Source organism: Stomoxys calcitrans, chromosome 3, assembly GCF_963082655.1.
Source record: "Stomoxys calcitrans chromosome 3, idStoCalc2.1, whole genome shotgun sequence".
NCBI lineage: Eukaryota > Metazoa > Arthropoda > Insecta > Diptera > Muscidae > Stomoxys > Stomoxys calcitrans.
Window position 1 is genome coordinate 195,699,502 of NC_081554.1, and position 24,012 is coordinate 195,723,513.

Consider the following 24,012-nt stretch of genomic DNA (forward strand, 5'->3'; position numbering starts at 1 on the left):
ACTGCGGGATCATGATGGCCATTGGTAATTTAAAGGCGCCAATATCTCGCCTTGTCGCATCGAGCATCGTAGGCATTCAGTATTTAAGCAAGAGCCGTTACCACCAGTCCTCTAACTGGGACTCTCCACTCGATATCGCTGATTGTCCGCGACTGCATTTGCAGCTACTCCGTATAGAGCATTCCACTATCACAACCTGTGGACGCGACCGGTAGCTCTCAGCTAAGCTTCTCGTGATAAAAAAAACCACACAAATCGGAGCTTAAAGTTCCAGCCTGTGTGATGCTCATAGTTATCCCGTGCCGAGCCCTCCTAATGCTGGAGACAATTTGTGAGGAATGTCCCCATGAAGCATGGGATACTTCTCTTGTATCAATGAGTGCAGTCAGATTAAAGTTTAAGCTCAATGACAAAGGGTCTTCTTTTTTATACCAAGGCCGAACGGCGTGTCGTATAGCGTAAAGAAGTTCTAACAAACTTGATATGTGAGAAGTTTGCCCCTGTCTTTAGAGGCTCCGCATCCACCAAGTTTATTGATGATATATCTCTGGTCCTTACAAGTTAATCGTCTGCCCTCCCTTACTCCGTTTTCTATTATTGCTATATGGGATGCGAGAACTGGGGTGCACTCAGTGTTTGTGCAAGAGCCGGTGCTGCCCGGCTCTCACTGAGACTCCGCTCGATACCGCTGATTGTCCACGACTGCCGTTGCAGCTACATCGTATGAAGCATTCCACTATCCGCAACCTGTGGACGCGCCCGGTAGCTCGCAGCTACGTTTCTCGTGAATGTCCCATTTACAGAAAGCGCAAAAAAAATGGGTGTTTTGCTGGACGGGAAATTGAACTTCAAATCCAACATTTTGGAAAGGGCAAGAAAGGCAACTCTTGCCCTCTACACCTGCAATGGAGCCATTGGCGAAAGTTGGGGGTTTAAACCGCATGTCGTGCATTGGGTATATACTGCAGTTTTCAGACCTATAATGCTATATGGTGTTGTGGTCTGGTGGACGGCGCTTCAAAAGTCCAACTTCTGCTCAATATTTAACCGGATCCAAAGGATGGCTTGTTGTGCATCACAGCCACACTGAGAACGACACCATCTGATGCACTGAATTTAATGCTACATCTTATGCCTCTGGACATTGTGGCTACCCAAATTGCAGCGACCACTGCCATGAGGTTAAGCGAGCTTTCTCATCGGTCCAGGCAGTGTGGATTACACCATACCTGAGCCGCTTTTTGATAAAAATAACCGATTGGAACTACGATATCCCTGGTAACAGAAGTTACATAGACTTCTATACGGATGGTTCCAAACTAAACGACGAGATGGGCTTTGGGGTGTACTCTAAGTATCTAGAACTGGCCATATCGAAAAGGTTACCCGACCATTGCAGTGTGTATCAAACGGGGATCCTTGTAATTAAGGAAGTGGTGATATGGCTAAGATATAATGTCATTACGACGATTGGCATAATTATCTTCTCAGACAGCCAGGCAGCCATTAAATCCTTGGAGAACGTATTTCTAAACACAAAACCGCCCTCAACAGTCGCAGATCTCTCAACGAGATGGCTAAACAGTTCAAAATTCACCTGTGTCGGGCGACAGAGATACACCGGGGAATTCTAAAGCAGACGAGCTTGCGAGACCAGGAACTACCTTACACACTCCAGGGTATGCCTCTAGCGACATGTAGGCTAAGTTTTTAGGAACAGGCCCAAAGTACAACGAATGATACATGGTCACAAAGAGGGGGCTGTGAGCATACCAAAACTATGAGGCCTATTCTAGACTTGAAGAGGTCACTGTTTTTTTTTGTCATTGGCTAGAACTGACGTATCAGGTTGTCAGCAACGACTTTTGCGGAAGCTGTGAGGACATCGAAGAAGAAGAGACTATAGACCACCTTCTGTGTTTAATTTAATGCATTTATGTGTACATAGTTATTAAAGTTCTATTTGTTATAATAAGCTGTGTTCGGAAAAATTTGTGCAAATTTGTACAAATTTTTACTGGAAGTCGTTCGCGTACTTTATTTGCCAGCAGAAGAAAGCGCGAGAGAGAGAGCAAATTGACAGTTCAAAAATAGAGAAGTTGCAAATTTCTACTGACACTTATTTTGCCAGCAGAAATTTGCAACTTTGAATAGATGTTTTGTAAAGGTTTTATGATAAGCAGCCGTTACATGGAAATACAAAAACTAAGGCCAAAATGGATCAAAAAGGCAGAGGTAAGAAAAATATAAATATTGTTTATTGGTAATTATAAGATTTGTTTAATTTTTATTTACTTTTAATAAAGATTCATGGCAGCAGCTAGTGTTCAGGTGCAGAAAACTCGACATTAGAAGGTAAGTGCAAAATTTGCGGAATTATTTGGAAAATCTTGAAAAAATAAAACATTGTATCCTTCCAGACACCAAGAAAAGATCAAGAAATCATCCTCATCGGAGAGCTACGATGAAACCAATACCGTTCCTTTCAATTTTTTAAGGAGGGAATATGCTGCCAATTGTGAACGGATACAGATATCTTCAATGATAACAAAGTGTCCGTAGCCGCCACATGACCTAATAGAAAGCTCCCTTCGCCTCACATCAGTGGTCGTAGCAATTTTTTAACCATAATATCTAAAAGCATTAGATGTTTAGTCCAAGGTATATTTGTCAGCACAACAAGTGTACTTTTGTATACGGTTATGACATGTAAAGCAGTTGTAGTCCTATGCAGCCTTCGAAATGCATGCTGATGCTCAGCGAATGAAAATTGTTCAACGGGAGTATCGGGAGGAGTAGTCATTATGCGTCTTGGCTACCGATGAAAGAAGGGAGATCGGTCTGGACGACTCCCCCTTGCTCGTGTCCTTTCTAGGTTTCAGTAGAGGGATCACACTGCCTATATTCCAAACACCGGGCACTATAATAGTATTCAGATAGGCTTAGGACAGTTGTATGGTACTCGACTCCAGGCAGATTCAGATTCTTCAGCATCAGTGTGGAGATTCCGTCTGGGGCCAGCGCCATGCGCGACTTGGCGCCACAAATGACATTCGTAGCTTTGTGCGCGGTTGTTGTTGTTGATGTAGCAGTGTTTTGTTCACTGAAGGATTCCATCGGGCCAATGAAAGACTCCATCGGGCTAATGCGGTACGTACAACCGACTGCCAAGGGATTGAACGGTAATTTGTGATGGCTCTTCAGCGGCATGGAGATCACGCATATACAAATGACTCCCCTTCTAGCCTTTTCAGTCTCTGGGCAATAAATTGATGTTTATCTAAAAAAATACCTCACAAGTATCGCCAGCATTTTTTACTAAAAAAAATATTTTTCAAGCAAGCAAATAAAAAACCAACCAATACAAAAATCAGCTGTTTTTCTGCAAATTTTCACTGGAAGTCGTTCGCGTACTTTTGCTTGCAAATTTTTTAAAGAGAGTAAAATGGCTCTTACTTTCCTCCTAATTATTACGTTTCTCTTTCGAGACGAGCTCAATGATCGGAGATGCAAATGGAAAAGGAAAGCCAAAGATAGCAACACACATCAACCACTTTGGGATGCGTTTCGTCTTTGGTTAGAAGACTTTTCAACCATATTAGGTGTGTTGTGTTTGAACCGTATTAATGGCAAAAACGTACCTATGATACAATTACCACGTTAACAACGCTCGACAACCCCACTCGACGCAGACCCAGATCCCTGTGGACGCACCCCATCTTAGTCGCAGAGTTCCTGGGTCTTGACACTCAACAGAATTAAGCAGACGATGAATAGAACACAATAAACTGCTACAACAACAACAACAACAACCCTGTCTATTAGCTGTACTTTTTCCAATGCATGTATTTTTGTGTAATGACAGACATTCTTTCTGTGACAAATTACATATGATTTTGTGCATCTGTTAGATGTCGTATTGATGGCTTCGAACGCTAAAACAACGGCAATGGTTCGAATCCCGGCCGGGCTCTGCTGAATTTTTTATTTTTCAAGTTTTTTGCCTGTTAGCGGGAAGATCATTAAATTTTACAATTCTTGTTTGTTTCTCTTTCGAGACGAGCTCAATAATCGGAGATGCAAATGGAAGAGGAAAGCCAAAGATAGCAATACAACTATATTATATAACTATTAACAAGCCGATATCTTTTGGCTTGACCCTCCCTCAATCAGTCTATATAAAGTTAATAGTAAAACAATGATTTTTTTTGGGATTTTTAAGTTTATTTTGTTTTTAATTTGTATCACAATAATTTATGTTTTTCTCATGTTAAAATTAATGGGAATTATTTTTTTGGCGCGTTATGTAGAACGTTGTAGAGAATTTGTTTTTAGCTACAATGAATGCGCATATGAATATATTATTTAACCAATATATAATATGGCTTACAAAAATACTTTACTTTTCAAAATAAGTCTAAGATTATATTCGTGTGGGTTTGGGTGTCAAATGAATAAATTATGAGAGGAAGGGGGTAGGGGAAGAGGGCGGTTTGTTTAAAAGTTTGCATAAAGTATATCAATCAATCGTAGCAAATGTCTTAGCTTATATACCTAAGGTCTAATCTACTGTTCTCTCTACACAACTGCAGCCTAATGGCTTTGCAGGAGATAAATATTTAGCAGGGTTTTGTTGAATTGTTATGTGTGTTTGTTTTTGATTTTGTTGTTCGAATACAAAACGAAAAATAAAAACTGAAAGCTTTGAAAGTTAAGTAATAATTGCATTATTTGATTTGTAATCTCTTTCGAATGACTCAGTGACAGGTGATGGTGATTGATGATCGATCGATGGTTGTGGGGTGAAGGTGATATCCTTTTTTACTTTTCTTTAGGAAATTTATGTACTTTATCATTAGGAGGAAGATTTGTTCATTGAATTTCTTAATTCTAGCCAAGAAAGAGGGCGGGGTTAACTACACTACTACACATTAAAGAGCACATTACTCCAATTGAGCAACTTGTAAATTTTAATACAAATGTGCCTGGTTTTGCTTTTTCCTTTTTTTTATAAAAAAATGTTACAATACACAATAAACGTAAATATAAATGAGTTCTGTTTGTTTAAATCAAAATTAATTGATTGTTGTTATAGTATTAGTAAAATTGAAAATAGCCTGTGATGTTTGGTTATTATGAAAATACACATAGATAAAAATACATAAGAATAAAAAACAAATTATGTTGTAGTGTACACGTACGTAAAAAGACGTAAACCGTATGAAATCATGTTTATAGCAGATAGAGAAGGCGACTGATGTACATCACCATTCTTTTATGAGGAGCTTGAGGCGTCTGCAGTGCTGCTAACATCCTCACAAATGGTGTGCAGCTTCTCCATTTCGGATTTTGTGACAATGTTTATGCTGCTGACCTTGGCCTTTTGATAGGCCACCACAGTGTTTTCGCCCAAGCACTTAATGCACACATAACCAATGAGCACTGCAATGCCGACTGTCATGACGCGTATCAATGGGTCCACATACAATTGGATGACAACCCAGGCGGAGGCTCCAGCAACGCACATTAGTGTAATGAGTATAACAGTTTTGGACCAGTGTTGTATAGTGAAACCCTTCTCCCAATCAAGTCTGCAAAAGAAAATTCCAATTTTAGCATGAACGCAATAAGCTCAATGAAATGTAACATACTTTTTTGTTTTCTCTATCTCATAAGGAAAACCACATACTTTACATGACAACTGAGCTTCGGAGGTACTACAACTTTCCACCAGCCAACGCTTCAAACATTCGTGATGTACCGAAGACACATCGCCGGTACAACGGCATGGTTGTATCAGGGGTTCTGGTTTGTCACTGTCATAGCATATCCAGCAATCCTTTTTGCTAAGAAAAGATTGACCTTCTTCGGGCGATAGAGTTTTCGTTTCGGCTGACATAGTCGGTATCGATGGGTCGATTTGGCGAGATATTAATTTGCGAGGATTCAAAATCCACAACTGCTCCGGAGCCATAGAATTCCACAAGCAACAGGGGAACCACAGAGCAACACCGATTTCGACAATGCGGAAAACGATGTCATGCCAATTTCGTGAATAAACTGGTACTCTGAAAAAAAAAAACACACAGATTCATTAACGCATGCGAAATTAGCATATAAAATAAATACGAGACTTACTTTGTTTTCCAGAAATCTCCCAGGGTTTCCGAAGTCAAAAATCCAACTATCACTATCAGCATAATGGCCTGAGACAGAAGACCCAAACGGGACTGATGCAATTGGCTGGCATTTACTATAGCTTCGCTGGGACCTAGTATTTTTCCCGTTTGATCGTAGACAAAGCCACCGCGCAATTTGAAAAATACTTCCACGCCATAGATGAGGAAAAATACGACAACCACGAGTAGAAGAGCAGCATAACAACCATTAAATATGTGAGCATATGTTTGACGCTTCGAGTTGATGAGCGATGAAAACACCTCCACACCGAATAGACTGTACAACAGAAAGTTGAAAGCAATAAATCCCAAAAAGCTTTTCGATAGAAACTGTGATTTCTCCCAGCGAATATCACGTAAATGGAAAATCTAAAGGGAAATTAAAAAAGATGACAGTTAATAATTAAATTCTTGTGGGCACCAGCTCAATGAATAAATGGTAAAAATAAATATAACCAATTGTCCGATTGTCTGTAACGGTCAAACAAAATCAAGCCAAAGACAGAATGTACATTTTTCTATGCATTTCGGCCCTGTGCGCTTTTACAATTTTTTACACAAAACGCAAACTTCTATAAGCCTATCGCCAAGGCGGATTTAAAAAGGTGGTCTCACGCAAACAGCTGTTAACAGCCGGCCAGGTTTGACGGTATTAAGATGTCAGATTTTTGTTTGCATTCTCTTTGTTGTTATCTTCTTTCTCGCATATTCTCTGCTCATGTACGCACACGTATACACACGCTCACACAAATTTCTTTGTGGATGTTGGCAAAATGTCGATCAGCTTTAGGCTAGACGGCAGATGATTTGTGCTTGTTGTACAAATTAGACCACCTTGTTTCGCCATGGCTATGGCTACAGTTTGTTGTTGTAGCAGTTTGTTATGTTCTATCTTTCGTGTGCTTGATTCTGTTAAGTATCTAAATCCAGGAAATCTGCGACTAAGATGGGGTGCGCCCAGAAGGATCTGGGTCTAAGTCGAGTGGGTGTGGATGGGCAGTTAAGTAGGTGGTGTGTTCTCAAAAATTTTTGCAAATTTGCAAATTTGAAGAGAGCGCGAGAAAGAGAGAGCAAATTTTGACAGTTAGAAAACAGAGAACCTGTAAATTTCTACTGGCACTTTTTTGCCAGATGTTTTGTAAAGGTCAACTGTTTTATGAAAAGCAGTCGTTTCAGGAAAATACAAAAGCTAACGCCAAAATGGATCAAAAAGGCAGAGGTAAGTAAAAAATATATATATTGTTTATTGATAATTATTAAATTTGTTTCATTTTTATTTACTTTTGATGAAGATGCATGGCAGTAGCTAGTGTTCAGGTACAGAAAACTCAACAAATGAAGTTGTAATTTTACCTCAAGTCGGTTGTTTTACATTAGAAGATAAATGCAAAATTTGGGGAATTATATGGAAAATTAAAACATTGCTTCCAGACAAGAAGAAAAGAGCAAGTATCGGTTTCTTAAGTGCTTTGATGGAATCCTCGTCGGAGAGCTACGATGAAACCAACACAAATCCTTTAAATTTGTTGAGGGAAGATGCTGCCATTGGATTAAGTGGGTCTAGCTGGGCAGTTAAACAAGTGACGCACAGTGGGATTAGAAAAAATTAGTCTGCCAATTGTGAACGGATACATATATCTTCAATGATAACAAAGTGTCCGTAGCCGCCACATGAGCAAATAGAAAGCTCCCTTAGCCTCACAACAGTGGCCGTAGCAATTTATCTAGCCACAATATCCAAAAGCATTAGATGGTTAGTCCAAGGTTCATTTGTCAGTACACCAAGTGCTGCCGACAAGGGCTTGAGAACGTTGTTTCTACGGTGATGAAATGTAAAGCAGTTGTAGTCCTTTGCAGCCTTCGAAAAGCATGCTGACGCTCGGCGAATGAACATTGTGCAACAGGAAGATCGGAAGGAGTAGTCCCTCATGCGTCTTGGCTACTGATGAAAGAAGACAGATCGGTCTGTACGACTTTCCCTTGCTCGTGTCCTTTCCAGGTTTCAGTAGCGGGATCACACTGCCTATCTTCCAAACATCGGGTACTATAATCGCGTTCAGACTGTCTGAGAACAGTTGTAAGGTACTCGACTCCAGGCAGATTCAGATTCTTCAACATCAATGTAGAGATTCCGTCGGGGCCCAACGCCTTATATGATTTGGCGCACATGGATGATATTCGTATCTTCACCCACGGTAAATTGTGATGGCTGTCCATCGGCTCGGAGACCACGGATACGGCGAATGGTTCTCCTCCTTGCCCAGTCATTCTCGGGATACACAATAAATTGACGGTTGAACAACTTGGTGCATCTCTTATGATCAGTCAGGGTTACTTCGTCAAAAGTGACTTAAGTCCTGTCATCCCGTCTACCCGGGGTTCGAGAGTGACTTAACAGTAGATCACAGTTTGCCTAAACCAGTGCCTAAGTTACATTGCTCCAAGTGTTTCAGCCACAAATTCCGCTTATGTTCGTTGACTACCCTATTTATTTTCAGAATCAGCTCGCTGATTCTGGGTTTAGTGGGGTTCATACAACGAATCCCATCACGCTCGTCTGCGAATACCACTGCCTGTGCCGGGAACTTGGGCCGCACTTGGGGTATTCGACCGGCTGGTATAAAGCGAGCGGCTGCAGCGTTAATGATTTCTCGGAATTTCCTCTCGGCAACTAGCACATCCAATTTACATGGGTACCCTCTTGCGCTTTTTAATTCCTCCTCGTCATCACAACACTTACATTAGTCATTCGCATCCCTTCCTCACCTGGATGTCAGTGACATGATGTCGCATTTGCCAGCATTTAAAATGTTTCTAATGGAGTATCAGAAGTGTTTGCTTTCTCGTCCGTCTGTGCAACCGCCGGCCAGAGTATGCCGGAGATTAACCCTAATCTTTAATTGTTTCTATTATGTATCGCAATTTTAAAAGCTCAATAATCTATTTCCTTACTATATTATCATTTTGTAAAGGCTGTCTGTTCCATAAAAAGAATAAAAACAGAAATCGCATCTAAAATCTCATTTGCCGGAAATTCGTCTTTTTTTGAAAAAGATATTCACTTTTTGCAATTTTTCCAAATTGAGTGCAAAAGCACCCAACGTGAGATCATTCACTTCGCACTTGCAGCTGTTTCCGCCATTTTCCAAAACAATAGAAATATGACTGCCATTGAGGCTTGTGTTTGCGTTTCGTTAAGACAATAAGGAACTCAAGAGCAAATAAATAAACAATAACTGAGATCATGAAATCGTCATGGTTTTTTTTTTTATGGGAAAATACTATGAAAAAAACAATTTCAAACTATTAAGAATCTTACCTCAGCCCACATACAGACAATCAGCGAAGCACAGGACATCAACAATGGATAATATGCTGACATCAGAGTTACCGCCCATTGTGGTTGTAAATCCAACTGAAATAGAAGAATGTCTATAAGAATAAATACGAATGCAATTTTCTTTAACATACCGGTGTCGTAAAGTAGGCTCCCCTTAATGATGCAGCAATGAAAACCATAAAGTACAACATTTTCTGGGTCGTTATGCGACAAGCTCTTAATACTGATGGCTGTTTTAGACGCTGATATTCTGCCACTATGCATATGAATAATTGTATTACAGAGACCAATGCCACAAAATAGAATACCCCTGATATGCCGGCATAGTAGGGTAAATTGAAACCGCTACATTCATCGCCGGAATAGCGTATTTCGCATAGGCATGTTCCATTTAGGCAGTCACCTCGTCCCGAACATGTGGCTGAATTAAGGTCGTCATGATTGCTAGTAAACGGTTGTGGTACGCCACTGCCTGGTGTGGCAGCAGTGGATTGCTGTAGAACGCTCGAAGAGCACCTCATTAAGTTGTGAAAGCTCGGTAACATAAGGAGGCCTTTAAAGAGTTAACTGCAATGCAAATGATATTAGAAATAATTAATGCTACACTATAATACGTTAAAAAAGTGTTATATATTATCAACATCAGACAAAAAAAAAAAAAAAGAACAAGGTGCGATACAACAAAGACGTACATAAATATACACAACATCACCAAACATAAACACAAAAGCAAAAGTAGATACATTTCTATGTATATTGTGTATGAAATCAAACGAAACAAGGAACTTCAAATATTGAAAGATTGGAAAATTGCCTTTGGCAAGGCAGCGTTCAAAATTTGTATGTCCATAAACGAGGTTCACTTTAAATAAAATCTAACATGTTAAGATTAAAAGCAATAACTGCATGAAGGTTTGGAGGATTACCTAAGGCACTTTACGGGGATCACATCCTAATTTGAATACCTTAAAGTAGCAATCTACTTTTAAATAGCTTCCATTTATGTAGCACTAGCCGAACCTGGCCCGCTCCGCTGCGCCTTCTTTAACTCTCTAATATTTTATTTATTTTATGGGTGGGGACACTTCGCTCTGAATGCGGATATCGAATTTGTGCCATTGTAGCCTATGACGCTGAGCACGTTTGAATCCCATATTGTCATAATGGGTCAAATAACCCATTTGACGTATCTTAAGGAGGAAAAGCGCCACCTAGACTTGAACGCAAAATTTTAATGTCATATTCGTAATCCACTCCCTAATACCTTTCATTTGAGTCCCATTTAGCCATGGTCGGCTAATATGCCCATTTTGGGGGTGGGCGTTTTCCAATACTTGGACCTAATGTTTTATGCCATATATGTAATGTACTGCCTAATACTTTTCATTTGAGCCCCATATTGACATGAACTTCGAATATATCTGTTTAAATGAGTTTTGGGGTTGGGGGGACCCGCTGGGTACTTGGACCCAAATTTTAATACGATATTCGTTTTCTGGTCTCCAATACCTTTCATTTGATACCCTTATTGTGCCCATTGGACCACTTTCAGATATGGGTCTCCAACCGATATCTAAAAATTATATAGCTTATGTTTCCTTCCAGACAAACGTCCACAATCTATGAAAATTTTAAGAAAATCGGTTCAGCCATTTTGAGTCTATACGGAACAAACAAACACAAATTGAATTTCATATATAAAATATTGCTTGTGGGGCTGTGGTGACCCCCTATACTTCGAGATGAATTTGTATGCCAGATTTGTTATCTACTCCCGCATACTTTTCATTTGATACCCATATTGTTCTTATCGGTCCACTTTCAATTTTGGGTGGTGTTTGTGGGGTAACGGTGGAGGGTCCACCCCCTTCCGTTATCAGTAAATTATAAAGCCTATCCCTACTTCCTGACCATATTCGTAATCTACTCCCGAATACTTTTCATTTGAGGCCCATATTTTCATGATCTTTAAATTAACCTATTTTAAGGGGTTTTGGGGCTGGGCGGCCCCCAGGAACTTGGACACAACTTTTATTATGAAATTCGTACTCTACTCTTGAATACCTTCCATTTGAATCCCATATTGTCCCGATCGGTCCACTTTTATTTTTGGGTAGTACTTTTCAGGTAAGGGGAAGGGTGCGCCCCCTCCCGATATCAAAAAATTATATAGCCTATGTTTCATTTCAGACCAACCTACACAATCTGTGAAAATTTCAAGGAAATTGTTTCAGCCGTTTTTGAGTCTATACGGAACAAACAAACACAAATTGAATTTTATATATAAGAATTTTATATATAAGATATTCAGCTATTTGAGCCTACTCCCAAATTGGTATTATACTCCTAAATATCTTTAAATTGAGTTTCATACTATCCCAATCTTTGAGATATTGCAAAAAAAAGTCCCATTTACAATGGAGGGTCGAACTCAATATTCTTTACCGATTATATATTCATAATACTTTTTTCTAAAAACATTTTTATTACGAAAAATTTTATTGTTATAAATACATATTTATTTATTTTAATATTATTTGAATATTTTTTTTTCACAAAAAAAGTGCAAATCTGATTTTCATAAATATTTTCTTATTTGTGCGATTATTTTTTTTTCAAATTTAATCAGTCTTACCCTGACGTACATCAATAATTATAATTCTTCGATGACTAAACAATAAGCAAGAGGTTCAATTATACCCCATGGAAATGAAGTAAGCCAAGCATGACAATTAATATTGATAAAACACCATACGCTTTACAATATTCCTCAATGTACGTATTTTGCACTTGAACGTGTAGACAATAGAGTGGTTTCTTATTTTTTTTTTTTAATTTCCCTTGAACATCTTATTAAGGAACAGGGTATATTCTCCCATATCAATGAGTGCAGTCAATGATAAGGGGTCTCCTTTTTTATGGCGAGTCTGAACGGCGCGACGCATAGCGACACCACTTGGTGGAGAAGTTTTAACATGGTAGGTATTTTTCTGATTTGCGGTATACTCAAATAAATTCGGTGTTCATATATATTGGTCGGAATTGATTCAAATTTGGATAAAGCTTCCATATATATATTTGCCAAATTTTGAGTAATTTTGCAACAATGTGGTAATTTGTTAACCGATTCTCTCCAAATTTGGTAGGAAGCATTTTCTTAGGACGATATTACAAGTGAATTCCTTAGAAATAGGCTCAGATTTATTTATAGATGTACTTCCCATACATATTTCGCCCGATATTCACTTCTGAAACCACTGCAAGCACATTAATAGACAATCTTCCCAACATTTTTACAAAACTGCTTTTTCGATGACTACCACGATATCAAAAGAGTTTGGTTGAAATCGGTAAATATTTAGATATAACTCATATATGTATGTTCGTCCGACTTTGAACAATTTGCATTTACATGGTCATTTGTCATCCTATTGTCACGACAAGTAGCACATATAAATCTCTTATGACTGTCGCTTTGTTGTTTTTGATAATTTGATCAAAATCGGATCTGATTTATATATAGCTTTTAAATACGTATAAAAATCTCTCTATTTGCAAATATAGAGAGGTAGTTATTATAATTTTTAATACATTTGCTCGAATTTGATGCGTATTGTTTTATAACCCATTTGAAAATCTTCACCGAATTATATCAAATTCGCTTCAGAATTATGGTTGGTATTCTATTCTGCTTTCGGAATAGCCTCTGAATTTTTTAATTGTTTCGCGAGCGAAATTTAACAGCAATCAAATATGTTTGTTTCCATAACAAAACACGTTTCTTTTTCTGCTCTTAATGTTTACTCAATACAAAACTTTTTCTCAAATAAAAAAAAATGAACCACTGAAACCAATAAAACAAACAAAAATGTTGCCGGCAATAGTTTTAAGTGTTGTCACTATAGTAGTTTTTTGCCATTTTCCTCGCAATAAGCAGAGTACTATCTTTTCGCCTATTTTTAGCCTACGTTTCGCCGACGTTTTTTTTATGGAGTTAATACTCAGCTTTAGATATAGCTCGCAATTTTCACTTATAGGGAAGGTGTAGGGTATACATTGTCAGCACCGCCCGACTTTTGCCTTTTCTTTTTTGTTATCCCTGTAAGAGACACATGAGCATGAGTATTTGTGATGTTAATTTAAACGCAGGCGTGGCTCGTTTGCTGCCTAGCGCTACATGCACATACACATACGTTGATGATTGTACGTCTAAGCATTTCCTATGTCATTGCCCGGCTTTTGGGGCTAGCAGACACCGGTACTTAGGTCGGACACAATCTGACTTGAACCGACATAGGGGCGTGGTATGGATAACAATTAAGGATTTTGTTAGTAAAGGCCGGTACTATATTCGGTTTTTGCCTTGAAACTCCATAAAAAAAACAAAGGGTACATTTGCCGAAATGTGTTCGTTTCATCATAACTTGTATTCTCATCTAAGAAAAATTTACATTTCGGGACGCCCATTGAGAGCACAATCACAGTCGTTGTGCAACAAGCCATTTTCTTACGCAAAATAAACCGCGATCGCCAAACTTCTAATTGTAATTGGGTATTTGTTAGTGTTAGTGATGTTGCTCACATGTATTTGTGGATTCATAAATAAGAAAGTATTTTTTTTTTTAATATAAGTAAATATACTCCAAAGAAAAATAAATATTTCTTTCACAACATGCAACTCAATCAATCTGTACGAAATAATAAGGTTTGAGAAAGAAAGTGTTGCACTTTTGGTCATGCAATTACAACAATATTTGGATAAAAGTGGAAGATCCTGACAAAGACTTTTGGAAAGTTGTGCTTATTAAACTTATAACAGTGAAAATACTGCAAAATGTAATTATTTTTACAAATAAATTCTGGATTTATCTCTTTTTAAATTGTTTTGTGTTTAATTATATATTAATTACGAAGGGGTGGGTTTTGGTTGAAATTACAAAAATATACATGCTCGTAAGCAGCTGATAAATTGTTTGATGCCATATTATTTGTTTATATGTATATGGCCAAAGAAACCCAAAAAAATCAACCTTGTCAAACCACCGAAAGAACGACTTTCGGAAATTTTTCCGTAAAAAAGTTTGAGCTCAAATCCTGAGAGAACAAAAAAAAAAAACATTTTCAGCTGTTGTCCATCCCTGTTTTGAGCAGATTTTTTTATTTATAATTATTATTATTTTTTGAACCAATTGTTTTAACCACTCTATTACACATCCCTAAGTGTATGTTCCAATGAACGCGATATACACACTCAAACGCAGTGAACTTTTAAACATACAAACATGAATTTCAGTACACATTATATGTTAGTACATATAAAATGTTGCTGTTATTATCGCGGTTACTTGTATTAACATATTATATACGAAAAAGGAGACTGCTTGCTCCATAGGAAATGTTTGATTTTTTTTTTAATTTTAAATAACATAAAAAATGAGACAGAGACATGTGTTGAACAAAGAAATGGCAAACGGCTCAATTGTTTGATGTGTGTTAAAAAATTATTGTGGATTTTTAGCTGTGGCTTATTTTCGATGACCAGGGGAACCTTAGGAAATTCAATAAATAATCACTATGTTGATAAACATTTCACAAGGAATTTTTTCTAACAAGTGGCATGACAGCAGTTAGTAAATATATTTACTGCTACGTCGAGTTTAAATTAATATATATATTAAAAATAGAAATAAAAATTCGTCTTTGCGAACTGACTTATAAAGAATTATCATCACATTTGGTTTTGTTCTAAAAAAAGCAACAAACATTAGGAAATCAATTGATATGTCAGTGAAAATAAAAGCAATAAATTAACAATTAATAATGTAAATACTATGATTACATTACAGTCATATTGAGAACAAAAGTGCGCTGCAAAAAATTATCATTGTCTGGTAAATAACAAAGCGCAAAAGTTGTTCAACGAATGTTAAAAGGCTTATCGATCTGTTAGGAATTATAATTCAATTTTATACAAGCATTGCTATTATTAATAATATTATGCATATTAAAAATACATTATTAATATTGAATATTTAAAAATATTCTTTTAAGAGAAATATTGCTTAAAGCATGTAATAAAAAAATCTAGACAAATTCGTTGTCTGTATGAATTATATTGGGTGCCCAAAAAGTAATTGCGGATTTTTTAAAAGAAAGTAAATGCATTTTTAATAAGACTTAGAATGAACTTTAATCAAATATACTTTTTTTACATTTTTTTCTAAAGCAAGCTAAAAGTAACAGCTGATAACTGACAGAAGAAAGAATGCAATTACAGAGTCACAAGCTGTGAAAAAAATTGTCAACGCCGACTATATGAAAAATCCGCAATACTTTTTGGGCAACCCAATAAGAGAATAACAGCTAATGCGATCCAGAAGGTGAGGATTAGTAATATCAACTAAGTAGAGATAGGGATCCAACTTTCTTAATATTCCTATCCCGACCCATAATTCGGATATATGTGAAAGCAATATGAAACTGCTGGAATAAATTGTACAAATAAATTGGAAGTTATTCTAAAAGAACAGCATTTTATGTACATCCAAAGTGACAAAGTTTGTTCTATTCCCCGCCTTCCATTTTCTAACCCGATTTAAACAACTGTTATAACATTGAACGCAAAAAAAATAAATAAATGTTGAAAAAATGTTGAATTTTTTGGCGACAACCCTTTGTAAAAATCAAAATATTTGTGCAGTTTTTGTGTGCATAAAGATCCTCAAAAACAAGGTTTTTTCTACATATTTAGAAACAAAAATGTTGCTGGTTGTACAACGTATACACACTGCCGGTTAATACCACTCCAGATTGTAAGCCTGACATCTGTCCCCTGTTGTCAGAAAATAACGTCAGCGGTCTGACGCAGAACAGACGAATGCCTGAAATCCGTTGAACGCCAAGTTCCCGAATGCCTAAGCCATTCCACGTTTAAGTGCAGAAGTCTCAGATCAAGGCATTCATCGGAGGACTTTTCGGCCCAGATATCAGCACCGCCGCGATACCCTGTACCCTCTACTTTGCAAAAATACATATGCAGATCATATTTCTATTGGCTTGACTTAAGCGTTCTGTTTTTGTAAATCTGAATTTTACAGAATTGTAGCTGTTACTGCCACAATCAACACATTTAAATAATCTAATCCGCGTGGCAATGTGTGGTCATTTAAATTGTTTTAAACAAAGATCAAATCACAGTTTTGTTTTTCCATAAAGCTTTGGTGGTTTTCCACAAATTTATTAGTGATATCAATAACTTGACTACTACTTAGATACATATAGCTAGCAAACCTTACATATATGCAAAGTATAGGGCGGTTAACTAAAAAAGCGATTTGTTATAAATAAAAGACGATAAAAAATTGTGTATTTTACACAATATTGCGCATGCAAGGATTTGAACCCAGTCGTTCAAAGTGGGCATTGAACTTAAATTTGTAGGGGACAGTCCTTATTGAGAGAAATATCCTCGCTGTTACTTAATGGAATGTTTATGGGTAAATTTGCATTTTGCCTTTTTATATTTATGCTGCATTTGTACTACAATCACGGTACGTTTACGAGAGCATAACAATGCCTTCAGTTGCCTTATCTTTACTTCGGTAATCGCTGCCTTCTCATTAACTATCAAAACTACGTTTGTAACATGGCATTTTAAGCGATCGATTTTGTGTGATATTCTACAAAAAGCGATAACAATATTTTTTTTTTAAATTTATAATAAGTAATAATAATAAAAATGTTCTCTACGTTTAATTGTATGAGAAAAACCAATTTTATATTGATTATTTTTAGAGGAATTTCCCTTATATAAAATTAAATTTTAATGCTGCATCGAATTTTGTTTTAAATTGTGTCTCTTTCTTGTCTGAAAGCAAAATGTCTTTGGTATAAGAAATAAATTACCTCATTTTTGTTTGTTATTGCTGGGTTGCGACGACAGAAGTAAAAGTAAATACCCAGCTTAGTCTGATTTTTGTTGCCCAATAAAAGATATTGTCTAACAGGCTAGGCCGTCACTTTCATGTGTTCTTTAAAATAATTGCTAAGCACTTTATTTTAGTTTTTATATTTTATAGTTAACGTGGGCAAATGTTTTTTCTTTACTATATTTGTGCACTTATTTCATGGTAGTCATTTAAATATTATTAACGTTTAGATGACTATATAATGCAATTGGTGTGGTTTTCGCGAACTTTATATTCTTTCTTAGGCCTAACGATAATAGGAATTCGCGTCGCGCACAGGGTTCGGCCGAATACGAGATAAAACTTTGTTTGTGCATGCATCAAATTGCAATGCCTACAGTAATAATTATGCCTTTTATTTGTTTAGCAAATTAAGTTGACACAATTTGTTAATTCCTTTTTTCGGTGTGATCTCTCATTCACATGACTGCTTAATGGAAATATTTTCTAACTTAATTTGTTTTCTGGCATATTTAGTTAGACTCTTTATTCTTCACAAAAAAAGCACACATCAAAAACATTGATAAGATGTTGTTGGTTGCTTGATAATACACAGCCAATATACCAATATAGAAGGCTATTTTTTGGCGGGGGGAGCGCAAAAAATTGCAAAAACACCAGCCACTTTTATATATACTAGCATGTATGTACAAATTGTATTTATTTCTTTTGCAAAGTTTTGTATTTTCTTACATTTCGTCATAGAAATTTCACAATTCCTTTTATTGAAAAAGAAATTTTCTACTATTACATTTATAGCATTTTAAAAATATTCATTTGAGAGTGTTATTTTTTGTTTTTTTGTTCACTTAAAGTGTCGTCTCTTTTATTGCGTTGATATGTTGCCTTTGAATCGCTCGACTCGACTATTTTGTATGTTTCGAGAGTATACTTGACTTGAATTGGCACAGCCACAACTAAGTAGGCATACAACAAAAACACATTTTAGCAAATACTACACCCAGAGAAATTTGTTAGTAAATATAGAAAAAAATTTGAAAAAATGGAACAGCAATAATTTTTTGCTGAAGCAGCAGTTTTTGCTGTTTTCTGACGGTATAGAGTTGAATTTAGCCTAAAATTAAAAAAAAAAAAACAACAACATAAAAGACGGGATAGAATTCAAATCAAAAATCAATGACAAGGAAATCAGAGACAATGAGGTATTAATATCTTTCGACGTTGTGTTTCTATTTCCAAGCATACCGCTTAATTTAACCATAACCGAAAAATGGAATGACATCCAGGAGCACACAAAGATACCAAAGGATTTATTTATAGAATTGTTAACATTATGCATAAAGGATTCTAGATAGTTTACATACGATGAGATATTGTATGAGCAAAAGAAAGGCATGCCCATGGGTTCGCCCATCTTTCTGATAATTGCCGATATTGTGATGGAAACCCTATAAGACGCTTCAATTGAGAAAATTACAAAAAAAAAAAACAAAATTTCTGACCAAATACGTGGAGTCGTCCACGTATAGATAATACTCTACAAGTTTTAAATTCCTTCCACCCACAAGTTCAGTTTACAATGGAATGTGAAACAGGCAACAAATTGCCATATCTTGACAAAGCCGTCGTCCACCGACATCAAAATAATTTAAAATTAAATTGGTATCAGAAAGATACAGCATCTGATAGACTCATAAATTATCATTTAAATCATCCGAGAAGAATAAAAATAAATACGGCTACTAATTTCATTCGACAGAGTACTAAATATATCATCAAGAAAACGAAAGGAAAATTCAACAAATACTCCGATTAAATGATTTCCCAACAAGCACTATTAAGGACCTTATAAAAGTCGTCAAGAATAGAACGGAGAACAACGAAAGAGAATCAACACCAAAAATCTTCAAGAAAACGACGTATATTCCAGGGTTTTCGGAAAGACTTACCAGTTTAAATATGTACAACAGGGAAAAATACCAGCTTGCTTTGAAAAGTCAATTGTTTTGTTTCAAAATCTATTTTTTTTTCAAATGTATAAATGTTCTTATAATTTTAATTTTTTGTAAAATTACTAGTTTGTTAAATTTATGTATGTTGCATCTCATATTTTATTATTAGGGAAAACTGTATTTTACGGGGTAGTTCGCAAAAAATCTAATTATTTGCATACGCCCTAATTTTGACCCCAGGAACCCGATTATAAAGTCATTTTTTGGGGCTCGGGCCCGTGGACCCCCTAAAGCCAACACGTTTCATTACTTTGGTAAATATGTATTTGTTTTAATTTAGTGTCCTAGAGCTTAATTTCTTGCATATTCATAATCTACTCGTTTATACATTTAGTTTGATACCCAGGTTTAAGAGTGTTCCAAATTCTCAAGACTCCGTAGGTCCTTCCCGGGTCAAAATTTTGGACAATTGTTTGCATATTCATAATCTACTGATCAATACCTTTCATTTGATACCCACATTGCCCAGGTTGGACTACTTCCCCCAAGGGAGTTTTTTGCACCTAGGGGGGTCCACGAGCCCGAGCCGCAAAAACTGACTTCATATTCGAGTTCCTAGGGTCAAAATTAGGGCATATGCAAATAATTAGATTTTTTGCGAACTGCACCGTAAAAAAAACAGTTCAGCCATTATTAGAGGTATATAGTAAAAAATTTGTTTTAATTTCTTACAATTTGATAATTTTCTAACCATTTCAATACCAGTGGAGAAAATATCTACTAAAATCATATTTATGATTAACAAAAAATATTCCCCAACATGACTAAGAATGTTTATTAACAAGAGAAATACTTTAATTATTGTTTCGAAGTTCATTAAAACGAAAGAGTTTCCTTCAATAGTTAAAAAAAGTTAATTTAAAATCATCCGTGTATGCTGCTATCAGCAAACTTATTTCCATGGGTGTACACATACGAATATGTTCTCTTAAAATTTATCAGCTGTGTACTCTTAATTTGACTCGGCTCTCTCTCTCTCTCTGCTCTTTATCTATCGCAACCAATTATTCAGCATGCATTTAAAATACAATCGCAAATGAAAGTGAAAAGAGGTTAAAAAGGGTCGATCGCGAAATTTAGTGGTGATATAAAAAATACCTATAGGTAAATACATTGATAAACAAACAATTCATTAGAAATGTATAGATATTTATTTAAATTTATTAAATTTGTACCATCACTGAAGAAGTATTACGTCAATGACCTATCAACTGAAAACCACATAAACAGATAATGTCTTGAAAATATGTTTTCAATGAAAGAATTGAGCTCAACTCGAAAGAGAAATGAAAACATTTTAAATTATGTATTATCTACGCCCTAACAGCCAAAAATTTAAATGAAGACAAGCCAAAATTTAGTGGGGACAAAATCTAGAATATTCACAACAATAAGGCCAAAATATTCTGAAGTATTAAAATCCGATATAAATACAGATCGATATAGATCTGTTTTAGACTGCCTGACCATAATACGGTACTGCAGGCGTAGATCTGGGCAATCATGGAATGCGTAAGGTGGTGTGACGTTAACGCGATGACGTCGATTATGAACCTCCCCACGTACAGTAAACAGGCCACCAGGGCAATAACAATCAGGACGGTAAGATCACTAACAGTCTTGGAATGTAAGAAAGAGATTTCTCTGAGGATGGCACGATCCGCATCGTTTTGTTGCCGGGCCATAGCAGAGTAACTGGGAATAAGAAAGCAGACGAAGCCTTTCGGGTCGACGCAGTCCCAGTTAAGGGCGTGGGCGACGAATGCGCATGTAACCCTGTGGAACAACGAAACGGTCGGTAGGTTGGCGATAATCCTATGGGGAGATCCAGATCGTGATAATGCAAGGCTATTACTGCAAGGAAGTAAGATAGGTCAGTATAGCTTTCTGCATCATAACGGAACACAAGCGATGCCATGTGTAGAACATGCGGGGCCGATGATGAGACGTTGGAGCATTTCCTATGCCATTGCCCTACTTCCGCGGCTGATAGGTAGCGGCACTTAGGTGGGGACACGATACCAGACATGAACCAACTTAGGGGAGTGGTATGGAAAACAATTAGGGATTTTGTGAGTGAAATTTTCTTTTTCGAGGTTACTTTTTAGTTTTTGGAACGTACAACAAGCCGATTACTGGTTTAGATGTAGGTCCATAATGGCATGGGGCGGATTAATATCCGCACCCTCTTTTCAACCTAACCTAAAACCGATATAAGTAATCCGTTTGACAGTGGACTGTATCCATACCACAGACAATACATGGATATAGTTAACCATCAACTCATTTGCTTTTAAACTTTAAATTAGTTATACAAAATACTTTTTAACTTTCTTGTTAGTTTCTTTTTGTTAATTTACTTGTATCTTTTGTAGAGCAACCCTGCAATCTGTAGCAAATCGCTAAATAAAGGAGAGCTATCAGGAGAAAAGAAGAAAGGGGAAACGAGAAAAGGAGAGGGGAGAAAAAGGAAATGGAAAGACGTGAGTATGAGCTAATTGAGATGTACAGGAGTCAGAATGAAGTCCGGAAATTCTAACACAGAACTAAACATCAAACCGATGGCTTTGGTGCAGGCACATCCTCCTGCAGAGAAAAAGAAGGAGAACTGGTAAATGACACAGATAGCATGCTAAGGATATGGAAAGAACATTGTGTTTACAGAATGTTTACCTCCTAGTCAGAATGAGGTCGAAGTAGCAGTGACCCGACTAAAGAATAACAAGGCAGCAGAAGCCGACGGGTTACCCGCTGAACTATTTAAGACCGGAGGCGACATGATGATAAGGCGTATGCATCAGTTTATATGCTAGAAGAACGCATACAAGAGACAAGATGGAATGTGCTAATAAGTCTCCTCCCCATCGCATACAAGATACTCTCGAGCGTACTGTGTGAAACCTTTTTAAATTAAAACCTAAAGTCAATGAGATAGTTGTGCCATATCAATGCGGCTTTAGACCTGCTAAATCCACCATGGATCAGATATACATACTGCGCCAAATCCTGGAAAAGATCCGAGAAGGATAAATTAACACCTACCATATCTTTGTTGACTACAAAGCCGCTTTCGATACCCCTTTACGTTCATAGGTATTTCAAGTCATTTCTGAGTTTGGTATCCCTGCAAAATTCATAAGACTCTGCAGGGTGACACTTGCTGATAAACGTTCCTCAGTAAGAATAGGAAAGAATGAACCATTCAATACCAAATGAGCTTTCAAACAAAGAGAAAGCCTATCGTGTGATCTCTTTAATATCCTGCTGGAGAAGATTATACGAGATGCAGATGTGAATAGATATGGCACTCTAATCACAAGAGAACACATGCTACTTCCCTATACCGACGACATCGACATCGTCAGAATGGATGAATAAGCTCCAGCAAAGAAGTCTTTTGAAGGCAAACGCGGTGGAACACGCAAACCGGGAAGACCAAAAGCCCGATGGAAAGATCAAGTGGTGTGAGACACCTCGAAACTTGGTGTCAGAGATTTTAGAACGAGCGCAGAAGATCGAGGCGCTTGGAACGTTCGGCTAGCGGCACAAATGTTCTGTCATAGCCAATTAAAGTAAAGTACTTGTATTTTTTAAGTTTTTATGTTCCCCTAATTCTGGCAAAATATCAATGGCACTATCGATATTTAATTTTTGGTCTATCAGGAAAGTTAATTTTTTTGCAAAATTTAACAAAAATAAGCGATTCGACACTGAATGTATATTATAAGACACACATATAAACAGAAAAAAAAATAAAATTCGTCTTCGATCAGGAAATTATTTGATTCAATTAATTAATTTTTTAATTGAAACTGCTTCAATCACGAAAATGATAACATTACCTTTTTTGAAAAAGCATTTGAAAAAATTTTCAATTAAAAAAGTTGCATATTCAATTAAAAAATGATTAAAATTTTGAAATTTTCAATTAATTTTTAAATTAACCCAATTAAAATAATGATTGAAATTTTTCGAAATTTTTAATTAATTTTTAATTGATACAATTTAAAAAATTATTAACATTTTTAAAAACTTTTTTGATATCCGTTTCATAGAACCGGCTGATATGGGATGCTATAAATTTACCGAAATGTGGAACGTATGGGCCCTTGAAATCTCCTTCCAGTTATATCGTACGGAACGATTATAATATGGTACTTAAGTAAAATCAATTAAAGGCTAACTTTTCTTGCAATTGAAACATTTTTCAATTCTCTAAAAAAATGATGGATTTTTTAATTGAAAATCACGAATGTGGGACGTGATTAATTAAATTTTTTGGCGATTTTTTTCTAAGTGGTCATAATTTTTATCCGATTGGTCTTAAATTTTGTACAATGATCTCCCATGACTATATTAAATTTGGTTTTAGATTTCCTGATTTTTACTTTTCACTTTCATTTAAAATGTGGGCGATGAAAAATTAGCGATGGTATCGATATTATCAATATTTATCATTAGAAATATCGAAAATATCGAATATTGCGATTAAATACCTCCTATACCTATCTGTGCCACTTTTAGTGTGGTTGTTGAAGGGAATAGTCTCAAAG

General features: G+C 36.5%; 1 protein-coding gene and 1 long non-coding RNA gene across 10 annotated transcripts in view; one reads left to right on the plus strand and one right to left on the minus strand.

Moving 5' to 3' along the window:
* Positions 1-4,219: 4,219 nt before the first annotated feature.
* Positions 4,220-24,012, minus strand: part of LOC106096264 (uncharacterized) — a 28,927-nt gene continuing 9,134 nt past the window's right edge. For 7 of the 9 annotated variants that reach the window (XM_013242111.2, XM_013241822.2, XM_013242029.2 and 4 more), the window contains 5 exons: positions 9,651-10,086; positions 9,499-9,594; positions 6,139-6,548; positions 5,652-6,068; positions 4,220-5,591 (listed from right to left, as the gene is read on the minus strand). In XM_013242111.2, the coding sequence (XP_013097565.1) occupies positions 5,276-5,591; positions 5,652-6,068; positions 6,139-6,548; positions 9,499-9,594; positions 9,651-10,064 (1,653 nt within the window). In that variant the 5' untranslated portion in view covers positions 10,065-10,086 and the 3' untranslated portion in view covers positions 4,220-5,275. Of the gene's footprint in view, positions 5,592-5,651; positions 6,069-6,138; positions 6,549-9,498; positions 9,595-9,650; positions 10,087-17,424; positions 18,151-18,179; positions 18,350-24,012 lie in introns of those variants that run through there. The other 2 variants (XM_013264114.2, XM_013241883.2) reach the window with 2 other exon arrangements.
* Positions 14,896-22,549, plus strand: LOC131996443 (uncharacterized). The gene is made up of 3 exons (XR_009397867.1): positions 14,896-15,145; positions 21,835-21,942; positions 22,004-22,549. It is a non-coding gene; the product is annotated as an uncharacterized LOC131996443 (long non-coding RNA).